Source organism: Columba livia, chromosome 6, assembly GCF_036013475.1.
Source record: "Columba livia isolate bColLiv1 breed racing homer chromosome 6, bColLiv1.pat.W.v2, whole genome shotgun sequence".
NCBI lineage: Eukaryota > Metazoa > Chordata > Aves > Columbiformes > Columbidae > Columba > Columba livia.
In genome coordinates, this window is record NC_088607.1 from 4,860,803 (window position 1) to 4,885,120 (window position 24,318).

General features: G+C 41.3%; 2 protein-coding genes and 1 long non-coding RNA gene across 9 annotated transcripts in view; 1 reads left to right on the top strand and 2 right to left on the bottom strand.

Annotated features, from left to right (window-relative positions):
- PSTK (phosphoseryl-tRNA kinase) overlaps positions 1-3,209 on the bottom strand; it is a 4,798-nt gene extending 1,589 nt beyond the window's left edge. Inside the window, exons 1-5 of one of the 5 annotated variants that reach the window (XM_065066797.1) lie at positions 2,921-3,209; positions 2,425-2,710; positions 1,349-1,601; positions 890-965; positions 331-467 (exon numbers count right to left, since the gene is read on the bottom strand). In XM_065066797.1, coding sequence (XP_064922869.1) covers positions 331-467; positions 890-965; positions 1,349-1,601; positions 2,425-2,710; positions 2,921-3,169 — 1,001 coding nt within the window. In that variant the 5' untranslated portion in view covers positions 3,170-3,209. The remainder of the gene's footprint in view (positions 1-330; positions 468-889; positions 966-1,348; positions 1,602-2,424; positions 2,711-2,920) is intronic. The other 4 variants (XM_065066795.1, XM_065066798.1, XM_065066794.1 and 1 more) reach the window with 4 other exon arrangements.
- Positions 2,934-17,573, top strand: LOC110361029 (uncharacterized). Its single transcript, XR_010473379.1, has 4 exons — positions 2,934-2,996; positions 7,504-7,588; positions 9,486-9,675; positions 16,042-17,573. It is a non-coding gene; the product is annotated as an uncharacterized LOC110361029 (long non-coding RNA).
- Positions 3,299-23,941, bottom strand: LOC102096613 (disintegrin and metalloproteinase domain-containing protein 9-like). Of its 3 annotated transcripts, XM_013368088.3 has the most exons (22): positions 23,640-23,941; positions 20,850-20,947; positions 19,607-19,683; positions 18,966-19,044; positions 17,956-18,032; positions 16,210-16,426; positions 15,667-15,732; positions 15,511-15,582; positions 14,680-14,852; positions 13,950-14,034; positions 12,794-12,915; positions 11,763-11,934; positions 11,060-11,149; positions 10,065-10,260; positions 9,847-9,952; positions 9,470-9,644; positions 8,982-9,062; positions 7,718-7,823; positions 6,898-7,030; positions 5,694-5,757; positions 5,162-5,214; positions 3,299-4,800 (listed from the first exon to the last, which is right to left on the bottom strand). In XM_013368088.3, exons 1-22 carry the CDS (start codon positions 23,839-23,841, stop codon positions 4,722-4,724), a joined length of 2,523 nt encoding a protein of 840 aa, XP_013223542.2. In that variant the 5' UTR covers positions 23,842-23,941; the 3' UTR covers positions 3,299-4,721. The 3 variants fall into 3 exon arrangements, with proteins under 3 accessions (XP_013223542.2, XP_064922852.1, XP_064922853.1); XM_065066780.1 differs by lacking the exon at positions 23,640-23,941 and having other exon boundaries at positions 18,966-19,061; positions 20,850-20,890; XM_065066781.1 differs by lacking the exons at positions 20,850-20,947; positions 23,640-23,941 and having other exon boundaries at positions 18,966-19,080; positions 19,607-19,658.
- Positions 23,942-24,318: the final 377 nt, after the last annotated feature.

Genomic DNA, 24,318 nt, shown 5'->3' on the forward strand with positions numbered 1-24,318 from the left:
TTTGCCCAAGTAACTGTTACCCATGATGGAGCCCATCTGCTTGCATGCGCCGGGCTCTTGCTTTACCTGTTGAACTGTCTTTATCTCAACCCATGAGTATTCTCACTTTCACCCTTCTGATTTTCTCCTCTACCCCACCAAGGAGGAGTGAGTGAGTGGCTGCGTGGGGATTAGTTGCTGGCTGGGGTTAAACCACGACAGCCAGAGTTGTGAAGTAGATTGGCCTCAGTCACACCTGCAGGGCCAGGATACCTTAACAATTTACCCCAAGGGAATTTCATAGGTTTAATCTTATATTGCAGGCTCGCACCTGGATTATATTGCACGTACCTTTTGCATCCTTCATTGTCTGAGAGATGATGCGCCTGCATGTCTGATCGGCCTGATGGACAGCACTTGCTGCACAGATTGCTCGATCTGCTTCCTAGCCAGAGAGACCAACAGAAAGAAGAACACAGGCAAACACGCTAAACTTTATTTAGGCTGTCATCAATTTTTGAAGAAATCTTGGAAAACAAGTAACATGTTAGCGGGAACTCTGTGACTGGCGCAGTCTGATTCTAAGGAGCAGCAACTGCCAGAGACAGGTATGTGTGACATTAAGAAGTGAACGTTATTTTCCTCAGTGTCATGTTACAGCTCCAAAATCTTTTTACCACTCTAGTCCACATATTCTTAATGGTAGTTCAGTGGTTTAACTTAATTACGTGACAGAAGTACCCATTTCAAATAGGAGTAACTCTTCTGTGTATGTTTTTGCAATCGGGAAATACAACAGCTATTTCTCATTTTCTGTCATCCCTGTGTTCTGAACACAATTCAGGAATAACTAACTCACTTATTCACTGTTATTTGAAAGAGCTGTGATTGTGGAGACAAGCAGCGCTACCTTTTGCTCAGTGTTCTCTTCATTTGGCTTCAATGGATTTTCCAAAGCAGTGGCCAGCAAATTAATTATCTGCTCACTAAGGAAAAAAACCAAAAGAGTAAAACACATTAATCAAACAGTTTCACTGATTTTGTAATAACACCTCAGCACAGAAAAAAAAAGCTACTTTTCACTTAAATTTGAGGCAATAATGAAATAATCTTTATACAGCTAGTAGGTGAAAAACAGATGCAACTAAAACTACAGCCAATTATTTCCAGTCTTAATGTTTCAGACAATTGACATAATTTTTCAACAATGATTTAGAAATGCAGTTAGTTCAAGGCCAGCTCTGCCAAGAACGTTGGCTGTGAGTTCCCAGCAACGGGCATGTATTGTGTGTAATTGACTGGCTTCCAAAATTCCCCCATGGAATAAATTTTACATACTGTTTACATACAGTAAAAAGCTTCTACCCACCCATTTATGAAAACGGAACTTATTGAAAACTCTAGCATCAACCCAGTCGCATACTTATCCTCTGAAGTGCAATCAAAACTTTTCAGAATGAGGCTGTTCTGCTCCCAAGCATTCTTCTTGACGTCTGGCATTTCTATTTTTTCTGCCATTAAATATATTGTCTGGTCAGGTAATGGATCACTTCTTAGACGATTTCTCTGCAAGCAGCATTCAAGTGGGCACTCTAAAAATAACTGGCAGAAGCCCAAGGAATCTAAGAGAAAATAGACAATTTTACCTTTAAACTGTTAAAGTAAAAATTTCTGAGAGCAACATGCATGAGAAAAGCTTTATAGGAATGGGGAACTCCTGTGCTAGTTTTGAGTCTCAAAAGAATACAAACCTAAAAAGAATACAAACCATTTTACCTAGAAGGCTGCTCATGTAGTAATTTCTGAGATCAACATACATAAGTAAGGCTTTAAGTGGCCTAGCGACTTATAATAATATGGTAATAAAGTGAAATTGATGGTAGTATATACAGCAGGAATCTAGCAATTAAAAGTACTTATAACCACAGAATCACAGCATGGTTTCGGTTGGAGGGGACCTTCCAAACTCCCCCATTCCCACCCCTGCCATGAGCAGGGACATCTTCAGCAGCTCAGGTTGCTCAGAGCCCCGTCCAGCCTGGCCTGGGATGTCTCCAGGGATGGTTCATCTACCACCTGGGCCAGGCTCACCACCCTCAGGGGCAATGTTTTTTTCCTCATGTCCAGCCTGAATTTCCCCTCTTTTAGTTTAAAACCATCTCTCCTTATCCTGTCACAACAGGCCCTGCTAAAAAGTCTGTCTCCATCTTTCTTATGGGCCCCTTTTAATTCTGGGAAGGCCACAGTAAGGTCTCCCTGGAGCTTCTCTTCTCCAGGCTGAACATCCCAACTCTCTCAGCCTGTGCTCACAGCCGAGCTATTCCAGCCTTGGATCATTTCTGTGGCTCCTCTGCCCCCTCTTAACTTAAAGGCAGTTAAAGATAGCTGAATTTACAACAAAGCTGCAACAGTTTTCATGTGTAGGACCGAGAAGTAATTAATTACACTTGCGTGCCAGCTGGTGCACCTCGTGCCTCATGCTCTGGTAATAAAAATTGTCATCCAAGATCAGGTAGAGCGGCTCAGATGTGGCCGCCGGTGTCCAGGAACGTCCCTCTCCGTGGCTCCCCGCCGGGGCGAGCAGCCCCTGCCCGCAGCAGCAGCCCAGGAAGCGCTCCCAGGCCGGCGGGGCCGTGGCCGGGACTGACAGCGGCTCCCCGGTCACCAGCGCCCGCAGGACGCGCTCCAGGCACTGCAGCAGGTCGCGCCGGCTCTGCTTCCAGCGGGGCGGCTGCGGAGGAAAGCGGAGGGGTGAGGGACCCCGCACCCGCCCCAGCTCCCCTGGGGCCGCTGCGGGGCTCCCCGCGGTCCCTCCGGCCGCGGAACCGGGGAGGGACGCGCCGCGTTGCCTAGCAACCAGTGACGTTGATGAGCGACGCGCCTCAGCTGACCAATGAGAGCGGAGAGCGCGTAGAGGGAAGGAGGGAAAAATCGCACTGACCAATGGGGGCGGCCCCGTTGACTCCACCTCCGCCTCGCGCGGGCCGAAGGCTTCCGGCGGGATGAGTTCGTCGTAGGTGAGGAGGGCGCAGGCCCAGCCCGGGCGCTGCGGCAGGCGGCGGCGCAGGGCGCGGGCCAGGGTGGATTTACCGGCCGCCGGCAGCCCGCACAGCACGCACAGCCCCACCCGGGCGCGCCCGGTGCCGCCCGGCTGCTGCTCCTCCGCCGGCAGCGCCGCCGCTCCCGCCATCCGCCCGCGCTAGGCCGCGGCTCTGCGCATGCGCGAGACCGGCCCCGCGGGACGCCCCCTGGCGGGCGGGCGGAGCTTCCCTCACGGCGGCAGCGCCCGGCACGGATGTCGTTGTGTGCGTGAAACAGCCGGGTTTACTCGACTTTATTTCGATAATAAATGCAATAATACATTTTAATGAACCCAGAAGCGGCTGGCGATCCCGGGTGTGCCCAGCGGTTGTGGTTGTTAAGATCGTCAAATCCAAATACTACTAAGTGTGTTGACCCTGATGATTTCTTTTAAATTACATTAACGTCATATTATTAATAAGCTCTAAATTATAAAAAAAAGAAGTAATAACAACAATTTAATATTCTGAGGAGGTGACAGTTTGGCAGACATTCCTTGCCAGTGCAGATTTAGGCCTGCAATGTTTTAGGTTCGTTTGTCCAGCCCTTTGGTGAAATGGCCATCAAAGGGAGTAGAAATATTTTATCAGTGAGGCGATTCCTTCATTTATTCACTGTTTTTGCTGTTCCCAAAGTTCGCATGTGAACACAGTCCATATGTGGTTTGCAGGCTGATCAGTATCCACAGCTTTGTTCTTGCCACTGAGTTTTTTCCTTTTCCATTAGTTTTCCATTCGTTGCCGTTTTGACAAACTATGCAACTTCAAATATTTTCTTTTAAATTACTACATTTTTTTAATTGTCCTGTTTAGAATGACAGAAGTTACCTGTTGCTTTTGTAGTGGAGTCAGTTTCTAGCAAAAATCTCAAGCTGCAGTAACCAGGAAACATTAAACCACTGTTAAGTTGTGTAACGTATTCCCTGATATATGGATTTTCTATAACAACAGAACTGTTTTGTATAACAACAGAGATGGCTTGTCTCTTTTAGACTCATACATTCTGTCTACAGGGTTTCTTTCCATTGCTGCTCTCCCTATAGGAGGTTACTTTTCTAAATCACCTGAACTGGAAAGTAAGGCAGCCAGTAGGTAACGAGGCAGGATCCGGATCCCAGCTTTGATTTACTTACGCCAAAGATGAGGCTGAGAATGTGTAGGAACCACCTGCATTCCTGGTGCACGGGGTTCAGGTGCATTCAGCAGGTGCTATGAAGGTGCCCGACGGTCCGAGAGGTAGAGAGGCTGCAGAATTCCCAAGAGGTCTCTGCGTCCTCGTTTTCACAGCAGCGTATGATGAGAGGTGAATAAATTATGTCTGTAGATAACTGAATTCATTTCTCTTTGGCCTGCAAGTAAGGCTGCACTTCACAAGAGTCCTGTTCTCTGATGCTGTTATTGATTTAATCCAACAAGAGTTGACCGTCATTCTTCTATTTATAAAAAACAAGAGGTGAGGTAGAAGAGGCACAAATAGAGCCAGCAGCAATTAGCAAAACAATGGGATGTAACAAAATCTGTGCTCATTGCCTCTTAGCATCAAGTCCTTTCCAGAGGTACGTGCTTGCAGAAGGTGTTTTGGCTGCACAGGGAGAGGACTTGAGATTTCTTTTCAGACCAAGTTACTTGTCAGAATTGGTTGAGGGTTTCCCAAGCAACTTTTCAGACAACTGGTCTGGGTGGGACTTCGGGTCGTTGAGGTCCTGAAGGAATTGCAGGAAACTGGCTTTTTACTGGCTGCCTGAAGGGTGGAAAACACAGTTTGTGAAGTATTTCATGACTTGACACAACTGGTATTTCTAAACTGGTTCTTTGCCATTTTTAAACAGTTGCTGGTATTTCTACATATATTTAACACTCTCTGCTCCTCCCTCTCCCTTGTTCTGCCCCTCTCCTTAGTAGCATTTACATGTCCTTTTCTGTTCTCTATACAAGCAGTAAAACAGCATTTCTCTTTCAAGCGTTTAATCTATTTTATATCTCATGATGTTGCATGAAAAATCCTCCTGAGCAGGACATGAGACATTAGGAGCTTCACTTACAGTGATACAGCAATGTAAACACAGCAAACATGACGTAAAGAAGGTTTTAAATACACAAACCTTGGACCAGGGAAATGGGATATAGTAAAAAACTCAGGACTTGATGTGGCAGGCTGGAAAAGATGTCACAGAAAATCAAGGTGACAAAAAACACAAGAGTTCAAAGCATAGTTAATTATTCAGTATTAAGCTAGTGGTATTTTAGAACTGATTTTCATTTCCTGTAACATTATTCTTATTCTCTTGTAACGTTTTTTATTTATAATTTTTATTTTGTTTTATCCAGAGCCTGGCTGAGCAGATTCTCTGGTATTTGTCCCAGAATTCAGAGTTCAATCTTTGGCTGTTCTAAATAGCAGCCTGGTCCATCCCCTATTATTCACAGCCTGTGTTGACAGGTCAGGCAATAAACCCCATACTTACCCAAACAGAAGTCCCATCTAACACATTATAAATTATTTTAAATACTTGAAAATCCAGATGGCGTCAATGCATCAACAACCACAAAGTCATCAGTAACAATATTAGAGAAAAGGCACTGTACAATTTGGATTACTCAACATGAAATAATACAAATATGCATCTGTCTTACCTGATTATGTCTTGTATTATGACTTGGTCTGTTATTTTGCTTTGGTTGCTGCACATTGTTATCCCTGAAATAAAAACCACATCATCAGGCAAATCCCCCTGTGGTTTAACTACCTTCAGGATTCAGCATTTTTCAAGGGACTAATCTACAGCTCCGAGATCTGGGTTCCGTTTCCAACTCCATCCCTTTCTGGCCTTGGCAAATAAGTTTAATGTGCTATGATAATACAATTATCAATTAGAATTAGGAAAGTAAAATGTATTTTGGGAAAAAACGCTTGAGAACTGACAACTGGAGTATCTGGATTAAACTATAATACCTAATTGCAGGGTACTGGCTGTTAAACCACCTGCTACTACTAATAGTAGGGACGTCTTGTCTTTTAGGAGGTATGCAATTACTTGTATAGATAAAGCATCTAACTGGCTTGTTAAATTCACAGTATCACGGTATGTTTGGGATTGGAAGGGACCTCAAAAGATCATCCAGTCCAATCCCCCTGCTGGAGCAGGAACACCCAGGTGAGGTCGCACAGGAACATGTCCAGGCGGGTTTTGAATGTCTCCAGAGAAGGAGACTCCACAACCCCCCTGGGCAGCCTGTTCCAGGCTCTGGCACCCTTACTGAGAAGAAGTTTTTTCTCAAATTTAAGCGGAACCTCTTGTGTTCCAGCTTGATCCCATTACCCCTTGTCCTATCATTGTTTGCCACCGAGAAGAGCCTGGCTCCATCCTCATGGCACTCACCCTTTATATATTTATAAACATTAATGAGGTCCCCCCTTAGTCTCCTCTTCTCCAAACTAAAAAGCCCCAGCTCCCTCAGCCTTTCTTCATAAGGGAGGTGCTCCACTCCCTTAATCATCTTCGTTGCCCTACGCTGGACCCTCTCCAGCAGTTCCCTGTCCTGCTGGAACTGAGGGGCCCAGAAGTGGACACAATATTCCAGATGTGGTCTCACCAGGGCGGAGTAGAGGGGAAGGAGAACCTCTCTCGATCTACTAACCACCCCCTTCTAATCCACCCCAGGATGCCATTGGCCTTCCTGGCCACAAGGGCACAGTGCTGGCTCATGGTCACCCTGTTGTCCACCAGGACCCCCAGGTCCCTTTCCCCTACACTGCTCTCTAATATGTAATTTCCCAACCTATACTGGAACCTGGAATCTCAAGTGTTGAAATATGCATTTGTAGTAAGTGAAATACCTGTTTTCTCTTCTACTTTTCCTGCAAAATTTTCTCTTTATTGCATCACGCTTAATCACCGCTAAGATAATAATGATTACTATCGGCAACACGAGGAAGAAAAAAATAAGCAGACCATCCCGAAGTGATGTATCTAGAGAAGAAGAATTGAAAACATGTAAGATAGTAATCTTGTTTAAGCTCTTATTAAAGCATTTTTCCTGCTAAAACCACCTTCCTGTTCTAAAAACCTACAATCTTCAATTAGTTATAGATCAAAACTTGTAACTCCACTGAAATTTAGAAGATGCTACGATCAGAAAAGTAGGATTTGGCCTTATGTTATCACATGTTCTTTCTGCCTTACCCACCCCGTGTTGTATGATATACAAACTTAACCCTTTCCTATATATTTTTCCAAGAATTCTAAAGCAGACAGATTCATTTTGCATTTGCTTACCCACAACCGATCTGCACGTTTTCTTGGTCTTTCTAAGCTATTAATAAATAGGAGACATTTGCAGACATTTCCCCTGTTTTAAATACTTAAATAAATATCTACATATCTAACTATTTAAACAATGTAACAGTCATTCTAAGCAACTAATGTATCGCTTTTTATCTCAGACTAAACAGAGGTGAAATTCTCCCTTGGACCAACTTCCTTGATGTCTGCAAACCTACACATCAGATAATGATGTTTGTTTTTCAGGTCAGTGTGTGATTAAGCGTCTCACGCAGTAGAAAAGTAAAACAGTTGGAAAGAGACTGAAAAACCCCCTGTTAGTAGATTATTTCTCAGACAGCGGGGGCGGGATGAAGGGCAGTGTCAGGATCTCACCGATGTGAGCTGGACCGCTGTCCACGCTGCCGCCGTAGCCTGAGCGGTTGCAGAACGGCGGCGCCCACCCGGAGTCGCAGTGGCAGTTCCCATTGTTGTTACACACCTACGGGCGATACAACAGGGATTAGTCAGCCCAACAACGTCTCTATGGAAGCAGCCGCTTTCAACCTCCAGTGTGTTTGGACTTACACGTTAAGAATTGCACGTGGAAACTAGAAATATTGCTTGGGAATAAGCTTTCCCACTCTAACATCCCAAAACACTGAGTGATACTGATACCAGGAGTTAAACCTCTGTAAAAATGAACCTTTGTTTTATTTGCCTGCAATAGACTACAGTCCAAACAACTTTTCGGTTTCACAACCTTTGGACTCCGTTTTGATTTTTCAGGGAGACATATATAAATCAGGAATCACTACTGTCCTCCTCACAGGAATATTTTCCTTTTACAATTCAGCAGCTCAGTAATATTAAAATTTCTCATCCTGGGGTGGGTTAGAAGGGGGTGGTCAGTAGGTCAGAGAGGTTCTCCTGCCCCTCTGCTCTGCCCTGGGGAGACCACACCTGGAATATTGTGTCCAGTTGTGGCCCCTCAGTTCCAGCAGGACAGGGAACTGCTGGAGAGAGTCCAGCGCAGCCACCAAGATGCTGGAGGGAGTGGAGCATCTCCCGGGTGAGGAAAGGCTGAGGGAGCTGGGGCTCTGGAGCTGGACAAGAGGACACTGAGGGGGGACTCATTCCTGGGGATCAATATGGAAAGGGGCAGTGTCAGGAGGATGGAGCCAGGCTCTTCTCGGTGACAACCAATGACAGGACAAGGGGTAATGGGTTCAAACTGGAACACAAGAGGTTCCACTCAAATTTGAGAAGAAACTTCTTCCTGGTGAGGGTGGCAGAGCCTGGCCCAGGCTGCCCAGGGGGGTTGTGGAGTCTCCTTCTCTGCAGACATTCCAACCCGCCTGGACACCTTCCTGTGTAACCTCATCTGGGTGTTCCTGCTCCATGGGGGGATTGCACTGGATGAGCTTTCCAGGTCCCTTCCAATCCCTGACATTCTGTGATTCTCGAGGGAAATTCAGAAGAAATGTCTTTCAGCGTTAGTGCTAAGAGGTTTACATAAATTACAGATAAAAAGTGGAGTTAACTTTTCAAACAGATCAGAAAAAAAACAAAGCCATCTGGATGGTTATTGCTTTTATGGAGGGATTTTGTACCTGTCTGTGTCTTCTAGAAACAGGGCATGAAAACAGCAGCTACTCACCCCATGGTCATTACACTTCTGCTTGACATCACAGCTGTAGCCCAGATGACTTGCATCAACACATTCAAAATCAAAACAGGCCTGGAAAAAGTAATTTTCAAATATCCCATCCTTTTATAAACATACTATATAAATGTATGTGTTTACAAGTCTACAACTTTTGCTTAAATGTCAAGAAAAGGGGCTGAAAACATTCAGTACTTCACAATTTTATAGTTGTATTTGTCTTAGTTTTTCTTAAATCTGTGGATGTATTTTGATGGAATAACGTGAATAACTGATAGCACAGTTCACTGATTTGTAGCATTATGATTTTTAAAGAGCTAATTAATTGGTTTTGTGTGTATATCTGAAAAAAGATTGTTTTATTATATAATATATGCCATTATATAATATGGCATACAAACAAGAGAACTATGTAATGCTTTTGAAAGTTAACTTCCCACTTGGTGAAATACATTCTGTAATGCTGCTGTGATTCATCATACCTTCTTTTCTCCACAGGCTGTTCCATCATGAACTTGGGCAGGATCAGGGACATCTGATCCTAAGTCAAAGTCAGAAGACCAGCATAGAACCCCAGATGCGTTATTGACAACGCTCCAAGCAGGAAGATTTTGAAGACTGACAGACGTGCACTGGAGCTTGCCACACAGACTGTGCCTGTATCGAACAAATGACACTCAAAAACAAGGTAAACAGAAAAAAAAACCCTAATATTGGAGCAAATACACCATCCAGTCAAACCTTTTAGCTTGCACTTCAGGGAATGATTCTTTTAAATCTCATTCTCTAAGAGTTTGTAACAGAATGTATGTTTTACATTGAAGATTTTAGGTTTAGCTTTTATTTGCTGGTGACTTACTGAACAGGACATTTCTTGTACACTCCACCTCTCATTCCACAGTTTCCAAATCTATCTCCTTTAATATTCGCTTTCTCAAAGCACACATCAGGTGCTTTTCGTGCCCCTGTACAAAAAACAGTGAATCTTAGTAAGCCTGTGTTAAAAACATGAGAAAGAAAAATTGGAAATGTCTCTTAGGAGACTGTAAGCCCTTTTACATTAAATGATAATCCTACCTTTTCCATATATAGCTTCACATTGTGAATCAAAACTCTGGCACACTCCGTAGTAGCAATATGCCCTCATGTTGTCGCATGGGTAACCGTTCATGACATAAACGTCCTCTGGGCAGTAGGCGTTGCTGCCGTTGCAGTATTCAGGTAGATCACAGAGATTCATTTTTGATCTGCACTCTGTTCCTGCCACTTTAAACTAGAACCAGAGAGAAATACCACTCTACTTTTATTTTGCAACACAGGAAGTTCCAACGTGAAACAATGACTACCAGGAACCTTTTGTGATTTTAAGAAGACAAAAATGTTTTTTCACATCAATATGTAACAAGTATCCAAAACTTCCCTCAGTTTCATATGGTGTAGCTAATACTGGTGTTATGAGGGGTGGCTGAGGGACCTGGGGGGTTCAGCTGGAGAACAGGAGCTGAGGGGAGACCTTCTGATCTCTGAACTGCCTGAAAGGAGCTTGGAGCATGGAGGGGGTTGGTCTTTTCTCCCAAGTAACAAGGGATAGGACAAGAGGAAATGGCCTCAGGTTGTGCCAGGCGAGGTTTAGATTGGATATTGGGAACAATTTCTTTTCCAAAGGGCTGTTGGCATTGGAACAGGCTGCCCAGGGCAGTGGTGGAGTCACCAGCCCTGGAGGGGTTTAAAAGGCATTTAGACGAGGTTTTCAGGGACAGGGGTTAGTGCCAGAGTTGGGTTAATGGTTGGACTCAATGATCTTAAAGGTCTTTCCCACCCAAAATGATTGTGTGATTCTCTGATGGAGATCACTGCTGCTGAGCCCCCATTGCTTCTGTGTCCCATGAGGGATAACACCGAGCTGACATTCCATTTCTGAGCTACTGGCCAGGAGTCATTAGACACAAATTCTCTGCTTACATGCTCTCTACTGGTGATAATATGAAAATAAGAGTGCTATGATAGCTCTTTTCAAACATTAAAAATTACTAGTAATTAGTATCAACTTAGTTTAATAAAACATAACCTACCTTGCAATTTTTGCAGCACAGTCCTTGAGCGCACTGCGATCCAGGTGTGAGTTTGCAGGTTGCAGCATCACAACAAGGGTTGGTACATTCCTGGGGAACAGCCATGGACAAGGAACTAATATTTTTTACCTCAATATATAGCTAGGGAAGTACATCATCGAACCGAGTGCACGGACAAGCCAAACTTCAAACACATTGTCTCTCTTGCAGGTTCTGAGGCTGACATCCTTCTGCTCTAACAAAAACCAGCATCTGGTTTGGCTGAATTTTTCACAAGTCATCAGAACGTCATCTGTTTTGCTATGTTGTGGCACAGGGGTTTAGGACAGCTTTACACGTTAAATGGACACAAAAAGAAGCAGAACGCTTTGGATTTTAAATAACACTTATCACCCTTAGCCCATCTTATTTTCCCACTAAACTAGCAGTATGATGTAGCGAAATGTTTGTATGTTTTCATGACTTAGAGAAGGCCTAGACAATGGAACCAGGGTTTGCTGACAGCCTTTCGATTTATTGGTGTCCTTTTTGAAACACGCTTATTTTCTGAAGAACGACTCAATATATCCCATTCTTTGAAGGAATGTAAATTTACAAGGAAAATTCCTCAGATATTAATGCAAATCAGGGATACCAAAGGCCAGTATTATAGAATAAAGATAATACATAACATAACAGTATCCAGTTGAATTTCATTCATTACCTGCGGTTTGCCACAGTCACATTCTTCATTGTTATCGAGCACATTATTACCGCAGACAGGTTCTTTGTAAACATGACTTGTTTTGGGAGGATTTCTAAGGCAGTTTCCTTGTCCATTTAGAATAAAGTTCTCAAAATCATCAGCACTGCAGGTGCTGAAATTCCTGGATCCACTGGAAAGCATGATATTATTTTTTTATTATAAATATTTTACTTACAGGAAAAAATACAACTTAAGCCCTTAAAATATCATTGATGTATAATAAATATCATGTTCCATAACACTTGAAGATCATGAGATACATAATTTTTACTTTATTTTGCATCAGAGTACAGTACTAGAGTTAAAAATGCTATGGATAACATAAATGCATGTACTTTCCATCAGATTATCCTTTCTGGTGTCCTGTATAAAACAGGACATAGAAATTTCTTGTCTGTGCCTAGGCTACAAATGGTCAATTAAAAATACTTTCCAGAAAGACATTCACCTTAACTTGGAATCCCTAAAAACTCAGGAATGCATCTTCTTATAGTAGTTCTGTCCAATGTTCAATTACTCTGATTTAGTAATACAAATGTGGGTAGAGAAAATAATATCATATTTTTCTCTTAAGGGGAAGCCAAAGAACCAATGAACTGAAGGAAACATGGACCAAGAGGTTTTCTTTAAGTTAACTGTTAACACAATCTGTGTGAAGGATGCGTGTTTGCACAGAACAGTGAGTATATGTAAAGCATCCTCAGCAGGTTAAAAACAACAGCAACACACTCTTATCATCCAAAAAAATCCAGATGTGTTTTTAGGAATGCTACAAATAAAGAATGACCGGACTGGAAAACAGATAGCATTTCAAATGAATTAAAATTATGTCAAGACCTAAGCCAGTGAATTCCCCTCTTTGATTAAACTTTTCAAACAACTCCCCATTCATAAAAGTCCTTCAAGATTCATGGGAGTTTCACTATGTATAAGGCATAGTCGCTGCGGAGAAAAAACAGTTATTAAGATAAAATAACTGGAAATCTTACTTATCTGTGCTGTGCATAATATAGGACGCAGGACACCTGTTATCATCGTGTTTCAGTCCGAGATTGTGCCCCAGTTCGTGTGCAACTACTGTAGCGTGACGTAACATATTGTTATGATTCAACTAATAGAGAGAATCAATGTTAAAAAAAATGGTGAAACTAAAGAAAAGACGGTGTTTCTACCTACTGATTTATTCAAGCCACAAAGCTCTCAGAAGCTGTGAAAGCAGAACACTAAATTGTACTGTGAAGTGAAAGCAGCAAGGACAGTTTGTCACTTTTTATGTTCAGATAGGGTCAGATTCTGCCACTCTTTGTATTCCTTCCATTAAGAAAATCTTCTGAATAATAACACGGTTAATCAGTCATGACACTGATTTCAATGGAGTCTTCAATACCAAATGTACTGTTAAAGAATAGAATCTGCTTCTGAGCTTGTCCACATTGATATTGTAAGAACAGGAACTTCTGGAGATACTGATTCTGCCCCAAAGGTGGAGAAAAAAACAGTTTCTTACTAATTTCGCCCAATTTAAAATTTTTGACCATTGTCAGCCTTGTTGTGAGGGAATTCCAGACACTTGAGAATATGGTGCATTATGTTTACTTTCTACCCATGTAAGGAGTTAAAAACTACACCTCATTTTGTAGCTGCATTCCCACCCCCAAAACATGGTGACTATGAACTTTAATTACAGGAGGATGGGATTTTCTTATGCGACCTTGAGTTAGATGAATTACAAAAGGTGATCAGAAAATGATTTCTGGACTAAATCAGCCAAGTGGACTGGAAGTGATGAGGAGAGAAATGGGGAAATGCCTTTTTAAAATATAAATAAATATAAAAATATGCGCAAGTCTTTACATAAGAAACCTCATTAAAGAAACCACATGACTCCACATCTGGTCTCCAAGACTGGGGTGAATTGGCCAAATAGGTCAACAAAGAGCACATTCTTTATTAGGATGTTCTGGAAGGTACATCTATGGAAGCAGCCTCTGGCAATAGCAACATCTACAGCTCTGTGGTTTGTAAATGCTGAGGGGAAAGCCTTCCATTGCTCAGGGACCTCTTTGTCCCACCAGCAGCACATCTCTGATCTTTCAGCAGCTCCTGGGTTAGTTTCTTCTGTTAACCACAACATGATGTACTTACAGTGCTGATGGAGCCTCCCTGGACTTGTGAGCAGACGGTTCCCACAAAAGCCATTCCAATGGATCCACCATAAGTGCTTCTCCCTCTGCAACAAAAGCAGTTTGAAGGTGGTATTTCTGAAGAACGACTCAATATATCCCATTCTTTGAAGAGATGTAAATTTACAAGGAAAATTCCTCAGATATTCATGTAAATCAGGGATGCCAGAGGCCAGTATTATAGAACAAATATAATATATAATATAACATAACAGTATCCAGAGGTGCTGGAAGTTCATGATTTCTGCTAAAAGACACTGATGAGTTTGCAACAAATACTGCAAACAAATTTGGGCTTCTTGATGTCAAGAAGAAATTTATCACCGTATCAGGGCTTCACTGTAATTAATAATGAATATCTGGATAATATAGGTTGAAAATAATGATCAATCACCTAATCTGCTGTGGCAGTGCTGCTGAGTTCACAGAATCACAGAATGCTTGAGGTTGGAAGGGACCTCTGCAGGCCATCTGGTCCACCCCCCCACTTAAGCAGAGCTACCTACAGCCACCTAGAATTGATGAACTGTGAAGAATTAATGACAGTTTCTTGTCATTTTTCCAGGTTAAAACAGTTTGGAAGCTCAATGAATTTTAATCCAGTTATATACTCATTCATATACAACCCCCAAATTATATACATTAACAACAACTGGCAGTGTGGCTGGTTTCTCCACTGAATGAGAACTTACACAATGAGATGGCCAACATCATTTCTCGATCGTTTAAGAAGCTCTTTCTGTCTCCAAGAAACGAATCTACCCAGTACATCTCCAGCTGAACCATCCATTACAGATATGTGGTTTCTATCTGTCCAGATCTCTAATCCAACCAAAACAATCTGGATGTTTAGTGCTCTATACATCTGAAAAAAACCCCATAATAATAATTAGGCTGTTTCAGCTGAATTATGGAAGATGACATCAGTACTACTGAATAAGCAATACATTGAACATAGTGACTGAGACATAACGTCAGTTTCTTTGAAGCTAAATATAAAATATTTGTATTTATAAGCTAAAATATTTATAAATTATAAAATAAATAAAAATATCTAGAAAGCTAAATAAGGAAGGAATATATGACTGAAGGCAATCTACTTCATGAAGGTACCTAAACATTTCGTCCAGTTGCAGAAGTTGGAAAGACCATGTTCATTTATGTCCTTAGCTAATTGTCTAGAGGAGGAACTGAGAAGAGATGATTAGAGAGCTTATGGAATTGTTCACAGCGCTGATAGTTTGCTCAATAAAATACTAACAAATGTGAGAAATACTCCTCTTGGAAATCTAAAACATGATGGAGACCTCACATTCCTGGAATGGTCAAAATTTGGGAGCGCACAGAAATGGTATAAAAACACTTGCATTTCTCCCTCTGCTTGCACATCTCTTCATGATGTGACTTAAATGTGTTACAAATCGCGGTAGAGCTTCCAAATAGTTTCACAACTGCATTAGCTGTTCTTACGAAAACTACGATAAAGTAGAAACTACTAAATCTGGGCAATTTCTCTGACCTACCCCATCAACGTAATTAATCAGCTCAACTGTTTCCTTTTGCACCGCAGCAGGATCAGATTTCTTCTGCAAAAACTGTAAAATAACCCGTGAGAATGTCAGAGAAAAAAAATATTCATGAAGTAATAAAATGTATTTAGCATTGGATGATATAATTACCCTGTTGTGATCCACAACGACAAATAATTCCACATAGCTTTTCTGCGGCAGGACAGCTCGCTTCTTCTGCAATTTAGAAAACACCCTAAGTTAACATTAACTAATGAATTCAAGTTTTTTTTGCTTATCTTACTGTTTTCATTTCTTGTATTTTTAAGGCAATGATGCATTTTTAACGTGGCCTCAAAAGTCACTTTGCCTTAGATCTCCACATAAATACCTGCACGTCTGTAATTCACTCTGCTCAGACACTGGGATGCACGAGCTGAGTGGCAGCTTCATGCCTCTCACATCATGCCCACACCTGTCTGGGGCAGAGCTCTGCTCTTCTGCTAAAGGATTCTGTTAAATTCCCTTTGTGCTGCTCTGTTTCAGGATTTCCTGAGCAGTTTTGGGGTCCAGGAATATGAAGGCAACAAGAAAGTCACCTGCTAGGCCAAACCCAACTGCAATGGTTCCAAGCCAAAGCAAGAGCTCTGGACACCCTTGGCTGCTGGAACAGGTTGAGGGGAAGGCTTGGACTCGAGAAACAAAGGTATTTACCCTCAAAAGCTTTTCGCTGATAGAGGTACTGTTGGATAAAAATGCATATTTCACAGGCTGCTGTACAAACATCTCGTGATGAAGGCTGCCGTTCAGCACATCGCATTGGAAGGGGATATCCTGCATATCTTCTAACTGGTAAAACACGTGTTCAAATGTGCTGGATGCGTTGAGCGGCTCCATTCCATACCATTTGCCACCGATGTTGAGAATTCCTCTAATTATTGTAAAAGAATGAAAATTATTCCACATTTTTTTCCCTCGCAGTTAGGCATAGGTAAATGAACGGCAGCTGAATACTTAAAAACTGTAATTGTCCGTACCACTATGCTGAAATAAATCATCATCTTAGTTTATCATAGTGTAGGGAATAAGTTCAAATGCCCAACAGGATCTCAAAAGACAAAGCAGAACTTGCTTAAAACACTCGATGGTACACAAGTGTGGGCTTTCTGAAACAATTAGCAGGAAAGCCAGATTGTTACTACATGAGTCTGGACTGTGGGTACAGAGCAAAGGGTTTATTTTAGGCCTTATCTCTAGTCTCACTCCTATCCCCATGCAGCTAAAGTAATCCAGCGCTTTATAAAAAGATATCTTTTAAAACAGAAAGAGCGGCTAAAAGCAATCACCAGGGTCTTATGAGGACAACAGCAGTTTTGCACTGCTGAATGTAGCTGGTTATAACGATTTTGCGTTTGTCCATGGCTCAGAAAGACCTGGCACATGCCCACATGCTGTACCAGAATCTTTCTGAAGCTATTACCTTGTTCTCCAGAGTCTCAAAACTCTACTTAGAAACAGAATTCTCTAGTTAATATCTTGCGAAAGAAAACCCTCAAAAATGTGAGTTCAAGGTAACCAAAGGATTTGAGTCTGCATCAGTTTACAGAACAGCCTAAAGGAAATATCTGTTCTGCTTAGTGAGATCCAGCGTTACCTGAAATACCAGCATGTTGAGCATTTAATTCTTCATTTAAAGGAATGCTAGAAAATGTCATTGTTTATTCTGAGTGGCATCTCACTGGGACACTGTACATTAAAGATGTGGGTGAACTTTATCACAGTTGCCTCTTACTGCTTGTCAAAAACACATCAAATCGAACAAGGCTACTACAACCAATGAGTATATCCAAAATCCAGCTGAAGAGCCAAGCTCAGCAAACACAGGGGAGCGTGGACACGCTCCAAACACATTCTAAATATCTGTGCAATTTGCCGTGTGTGTCATTTTGCCAACTCACATAGACTGATTCTATGGGGAGAACACCACCATCTTTTACGCTTTAATCTGGCTCCTTTGTGTTTCTCAAATAAATATAATTTTCTTGTATTCGAAACACATAAAATTGTTTCAAATTGGGTTAAAACTTTTTCCACAGAATTTTTTCTTTAGAAACGTGCCCATTCGTAAGACAGAATTGTTCATTGGAGCTTCATCAGTGTTTCTTCTACAAAGGTACCTCCGGTTGAGACATTTGCATCAAGTAATAGAGGCCTGTGTTCCACCTCTATTTGGATCATGCTCTCTCTTTTTGTCTTTTTCTGCGAAGGAATTTTGGAAAAGGGGAAAAAAGTGGTAGTTGAGGGAAGCTATAAGACACCTACAGAGTTTCAGCTTCATCAAAAGGTGAAATATATAAAAAAATGCAAGATAGGATGGTGTTTTATCTCCAGCTGTATGATGAACAGCAACTGGTTTTTACTTTGCTACCGCACAACGAAGTAAAAAGCAAGATATAATACCTAAGGCCACCACATGTGCTCAGAGCAAGCATCGAGCCAGCAATTCCTTCAACAGTGCCGTGGTAATAACAGTGTGTCTGAAATGCAACAAAACCACATAATTAATGACAAAAAAAGGGTGTTGCTTCAAATGCAAACTTCTTTTCTGACGAGCCTTTTTATTTGCATGACATGAAGGCTGGCTAGAGTTCCCTATTCTGAAAGGAATTACAGAGTAAAATATTGACACGAGTACCTGCAATAGCATTTGGTCCCTTGGTTCTAGAAAACAACCAGCTTTTTAGTTTAACCCATCACCATATTTTAGCAAAATCTTTTCATCTACATTGCTTGTCCTGTTCTTAAAGGCTCCTCACAAGGGTTGATCTGAGAACATCTCTCACGCACAAAACACCCCATTAAGTCTCACTAATCTCACATGCAGTTGAAAGTTGAAATTAAATTCAGAAGTATTTATAAGGCTTGTTTGAAACAGGACCTAAAAACTACAGAGTTTTGGTGCTGCCAGCGTACTGTTAATTGCATAGGATGCAAAGGTGACCTAATCAGGTAGCTCAAATTCAACCTTGGCATAATCTCCTGGCATCTCCTTTCACACCTTGGAAAACAGTGATGCTGTGTCACCGTAAAGAGCCAACTCCCTCATCAGACACGGAACCTCCTGTGTTTTATCAGTGGTAACAGTTAAATGCTACAAATGTGAAAATCCACAAAAGCCTCTTTTCCAGCAAATATATTTTTTTCTGTAGATACTTGATGTGCATCACTAGCATTTTCCTCTCTGCTGCCAAAAATGCAATCAGCTTTCATTGTCCTGTTATAGACATATGAACACACTCAGAATTAATGGTTGTGTGTTCACTTTTGCTTTGGTAATACATTTCTTTGCATACGCATCCTTGTCATCCTCAGTTCTATCAAATTGTTAGTACAGCTTCAATTCATAAAGCTTGGTTTCCCTAGTTTGAGGAAACTCTGAAACAAAAGGGCAATTTTATTGTGTATGATACCTTGTTTTTTGATTGTGTTGCCTCCAGTTTCCCATTTTTCCCATAGGTATATAGCATAAAGCCTTCGCCAACAAGCTTTCTGGAAACAAAAATAAACTACTGCTCCATTAAAAGTCTAGAAAGCAAGACATAAGTCAGGAATCCTAGTAAGTACTACAGTCGGTTAAAATTCTGTTATTAAAATCCACAGATATGAAACAAAATACCTAAAAAATCAGCTGCATTTTTTGGAAAATAAGTTATTTTAAAATATTTTAACTGAAATATCTGTAGAGTAGGGCCTGACCAGACGCTGTTATATCATGGCCTGGACTATTACACGCTCAGGAATGAGGAACAACACTAAACACAAGGCTAACAACCCTCCCCCTGTTGAGCTGAATTCTAATTTTCCATAAGGATTTCCTGAACTCTGCTATCCTGTGGTGCTAATACAAAAATAATCAAAATAAATTTCTGCACAATTATAAAAAACATTATTCCCTTCTATTTGCCAGCTAGTACCATAACAGAAACGCTACATAACAGTCATTGTGTAATTACTATAATCTGCCATTTAAATGGTTTCTTCTGATTGTTTTCACGCTATATGCACCTAAATCCCAAGATGGAATGGTTTCTTAGAACATGCTACCACATACTTATTTTTCTTCAGTTTGAGGAGATACGTTCCATTTCTGGTTTTAATTGAGTAAGAGAGATTGTCATCTGAATGCTCCTGAAAACAGAACAAAAGATGCCACTTAATTAGGTGATTTTCTACTTGGTTCTGTCAGTTCCGTGTTTTCTTTGACAAGAGAAGTCCAACTAGTGTGTGTGTCTTCAGTATTAACCAGATTTACAAAACACACAATCCTAACCCTCGTGCCTTTCAAAGTCTTCGCAACACACTCGACGTTCTTTCCTACGGAAAGTTTAAATTCAACTAAGCTATAAATTTTAATGTAGAAGACAACGAAAAAGTACACAAAGTACATGAGAAATTAAATGTATCTGCCATTAGAGATTTGTAGAGGGAACGTAGAAGATATAAAGTCCACAGAAAGAATGGAATTATAAAATTTGTGGTGTTAAAAGGACAAAATAGAAGTGCTAGTAAAGCTAAACCTAGTAAAGTTAGACCTAGACTACCATGCTATATTCTCTAGGCTCAAGAACAGATGGTCCTAGGACGCTGGTGGAGGGGAGGCAGATGCAGTTGGGTTGAAGGTGGCTGGACTCGGTTCTCCAAGAGGGGCACAACCCACGTACCCACCCTGTGCCCAACTCCCACGTCGTGTTTCGTGACCCTCCTTAGGTAAATGAGCAGCAGCCGGATGAACGACTCACAGATTCTCCCTTCCTTAATCGGTTTGCACACAAATGACTAATGCTATTTCATCAGCAGTTACTTCACTAATGGAACTCGGTATCTGGAACAATGCAAAGTTACCTCAGAACTCAAGAATTAAGACTCAGGTGTTTTTCTTTTAACTCATTCATTTAACCTGTGCGACTCTGCCGGACCATTTCTACAAAGCAAGCATCAGCCCTTTATGTGACCAAGTACAATGAGCAAAAGAACATACACAGCATGGATGGTAAAGGTCAAGTTCAACATCTAATCTGACTCGGAGGAAATGGAATTATTCGTGTTCCTCCCCACTTACAAAGCTGTTACCAGGACTAGAAGTTTGAAAGGCATTCACTTAGAGTGAAATCAGAGACCTTTGTGGGAACAAATTCACTCTGAACTAGTTGAAAACACTTAAGAATCTGAAGAGATAGTGCACATTCCTTCACAAAAATATCTATATATACCATACATTGCGTGTGTCTGTAATATAGGACAGTTACTGTGAAAAACAGCAACATCAGAAGAAAAATTCAGATAGAATAACAAACCTCATGAGAAAATGAGTGATGTTTCTCTCTGCCCGTCAGACCTCGAGGAATAACTATTTCTAATGTAGAAAGTCTGGATGTCTGTTCAGAAGATGCACCTAAAAATAAAGTTTGAAATTTCTAAAGAATCAGAAAGGAAAAGTGAGACATTTTGTTGGCATCTGCCCAGTGCTCATTGCCAAAAGTCCCGTCTGACCTGGCCATAAATGGAGAACGAGCAATTTCCCCGGTACGGGACCAGTGCTGCCCATGCTCAGTTCGGTCTGTTCTGTCTCTGCCAGAGTTGTTGCATTATGCTGGGAAAAGTCACAGAAATCAATGTTTTCATTCATGGCCAACTTAGTTTTCATTTCTCACTGTTTAAACTAAATAGATATGGCCTCGTGTATTTACTTTCCGTATACAGGTATGTTTTCAATGCGCAGAAATGCTGTTTTGACCATAATCAAAGTTAATGACTACACCCCCCAAAACAACCTGCACATTCAAGGAAAACTTTTCCTAAACTGGGTGTCCAAATCTTGGCTTTGACTCTTAGTCTTAGTTACAAACTGATTTTTAAAAAAAGCAACTTCAAGTTAAAGCCGGGGACTATTGGAGCATGCAAAGAAAAACTATCAACACAATCTTAATTCTCCTACAGTCTCACCTGGATGACTGATTTTGTAACTTCGTCTATCATTTGTGAACATGTTTTCTTCCATGACTTACACTTTTAACTTGATGTACCGCAGAAAATTTATGCAGGTACCTTCTCTGTCCACCCATCTGCCCCCTCACAGTAATTTTTGAAGGAGCTGGCCATGCTAACATCTCACATAGAATTAATTTCCTTCAAGCTTTGTGAAATCACTTCGTTTGTGCTGATCTGTAAATCTACAGCAGGGCTCTCTAGGGCTGCCTGGTGGACATGTAGTACAAATCCTTTGATCCAGCTTTGCCAGGATGTTTCAGAACTTGCCAGACAGGAGAATATTGTATTTCCAGGGGAATAAATTCAGTCCCTAAATACCCTGGGGAATGTTTTTTACTGCTTACAGTGCCATTTGCTGTGGTTTTGCCTTCCAGCTGCTGTTAGATCCTGCACTTGCTCTTCTTCTCCCTATTGCTCCTGTCTCTACTTCTGTCCTTATCTTGATTAAATCAACTCCCCCTTTGGCCCTCTCCTTCCATTTAAATCCCTTTATTCCTATTCCTCCCCGCATTGCCCTGAGTGAGGAATACTAATGGTTGTACTCTGGATATAATTCTGCCACCTGCTGCCTGTATCATCTTGGGTCACCACGCTGCCCCTGCCATTGCCTAACGCTGCATTCTGTTTGTTCCAGTGACAATCAAATCTCCAAAAAGGTTTATAGCCTTTTCCATTGTACCAGAATTATCTCCAGAGCATCACGCTAATGCAGGAAGCTGAAGATAAGAAGTCTGCTGAGTATCTGGCTTCAGGTAAACAGTTATATAAAGATGAAAACAACCTCCAGTGACATTTTAAAAAATTGTGTGAACTTGGATTCATCTCTCTTTGTCTTAGAATCGTAGAATCATTTCAGTTGGAAGAGACCCTCAGGATCATTGAGTCCAACCATAACCAAGCTCTAGCACTAAACCATGTCCCTAAGAACCCCGTCTAAACGCCTTTTAAACCCCTCCAGGGATGGTGACTCCAGCACTGCCCTGGGCAGCCTGTTCCAATGCCCGACAACACTTTCCGGGAAGAATTTTTTCCTATTATCCAACTTAAACCTCCCCTGGAACAACTTGTCTTGTCTGCTCATCAGTCTGGTTTGAGAGTATTCACTTCGGTCAACAGAGACACACCCATTGCTTTTAAACAGGTTACAGAATAAATAATAACATGGGCTTTAATAACAAAAATGTTAATTTTTCTTTTATAAGGAAACAAAGAGATTTCTTCTCAGTTATCATTGCACAAAGTCACCCTCAGCCTCCCATGTTTCAGTCATCATTGCAAAGAAGCCAGAGGATCACCCCTTCAAAGCAAGGAGGAGGATTCTTCAGTGTAATGATGATCTCTACCTATTAGATAACATCAGGATTTTTAAAAGCCAGATGCAGGCAGCACACGTTTATCATTAAGGTCTGCCATTGCAACCAAAATGTGGAAGGTGCTATTAGCAAACAGCTCTGAAAAGAATATCAGCACTCAGTATTTACTTCTGGCTTTGCTCTTAATTTGCAATAGTTTTGTTATCTAAATCACAGAATCCATTCTGTTTCATGAATTAAGTGTATGTTGAACTAACCGTGGAAATGCAGTTCTAATAATTTAAATTCTGACACCTGAAAGCAGGAAACTTTTAATGCAAGGCATAAAAATATCACTTGCTAAGAAATGTTTCGTGTGTCGTATCTACAGCTAAAATCAGAAGCCAAATCATACATGGAAATGAGTTAATGAAGAACTAAACCAAAACTGTAGGAACTTCCTTCATGTTACTGAAGATCAAAATCTTTCTCTCCAGGCTTTACTGTTGATGAGAGTGACAATAACTGCAGTTGTCACAACCAGTGTCCTGTACGGAAGATGATGTATTTATGTACCTACTACATCCTGGGGAAAAAAAAAAAACACAAAAAAAACTCAACTATAAAAACCTTCAACCTATAATCTTTTCCAGACATGTTTTTCTTGAAGAGGATTTTCTCAATTAACAAGTCAGCTAATAGGCTAATACCTGGGGAGAGCCGTGACTCGATTTGACAGTCATTACAGTCAGGACCGGACAGTACAGACACTTTCTGATTATGTAACAAAAACTGAAAGCTTACCTTTTATCCAAAAAGGTTTCCCAGTTAAAGTGAGTCCAAAAGTGAACAAAACCAGGCTGTGTTTTAACATGATTAGATTTCCCGGAGAAACTACGACAGTATCCAAGCAGACACTGTGTACCCGGCTCTCGGCTGCAGAACTAGAAGAACGAGAACTGCCTGCTCGGAAGGTAAACAACAGAAAAAGCTCCCGATACCGCATCTCTGCTAAGGAAATGGGAAGGAAAATCTAATCCATTAGGCTTGTGAAAAAGCCTCACAAACTGGTTAGACAGCTTAAGGCAAACACAAAGCAGCACACTCTGAAATGCTGATTGGAGAAAGGGCACCAACCCCTGCCAGGATCAAACTGGTTTGCTCTGAAGGACTTTGATACCACGGTGAGATCATAGCAGATTAGAAACTTAAAATATTGCTACTGACAGATACGTTGTTTAGGAGGTTTATTCCGGCTATTGTCAGCTCAGTAAAAAACTCCCGTACAAACCAATCTACTCTCTGAAATGTCAGCTTCTTAGTTTTCAATGTTTTCATCTCTACTTTAAAAAATACAATGCATATGAACACACGGAAATCCCGCAAACACATGGAAATCCCCAAAACAGGGATTTTACTGAGTCTCTTCTATGTTAAAGATAATTCTTCTCACTAAAAGGCGTTAATTTTGTGCAGCTCATCG

Coding starts and splice junctions, on each gene's coding strand:
- LOC102096613 (XM_013368088.3), bottom strand. CDS start 23,841: ATGCGGTATCGGGAGCTTTTTCTGTTGTTTACCTTCCGAGCAGGCAGT. Junction 12,916..13,949: donor AGGGAGGCTCCATCAGCACT/GTAAGTACATCA, acceptor TCTCTCTATTAG/TTGAATCATAACAATATGTT. Junction 4,801..5,161: donor TCCCATTTCCCTGGTCCAAG/GTTTGTGTATTT, acceptor TCCACCCTTCAG/GCAGCCAGTAAAAAGCCAGT.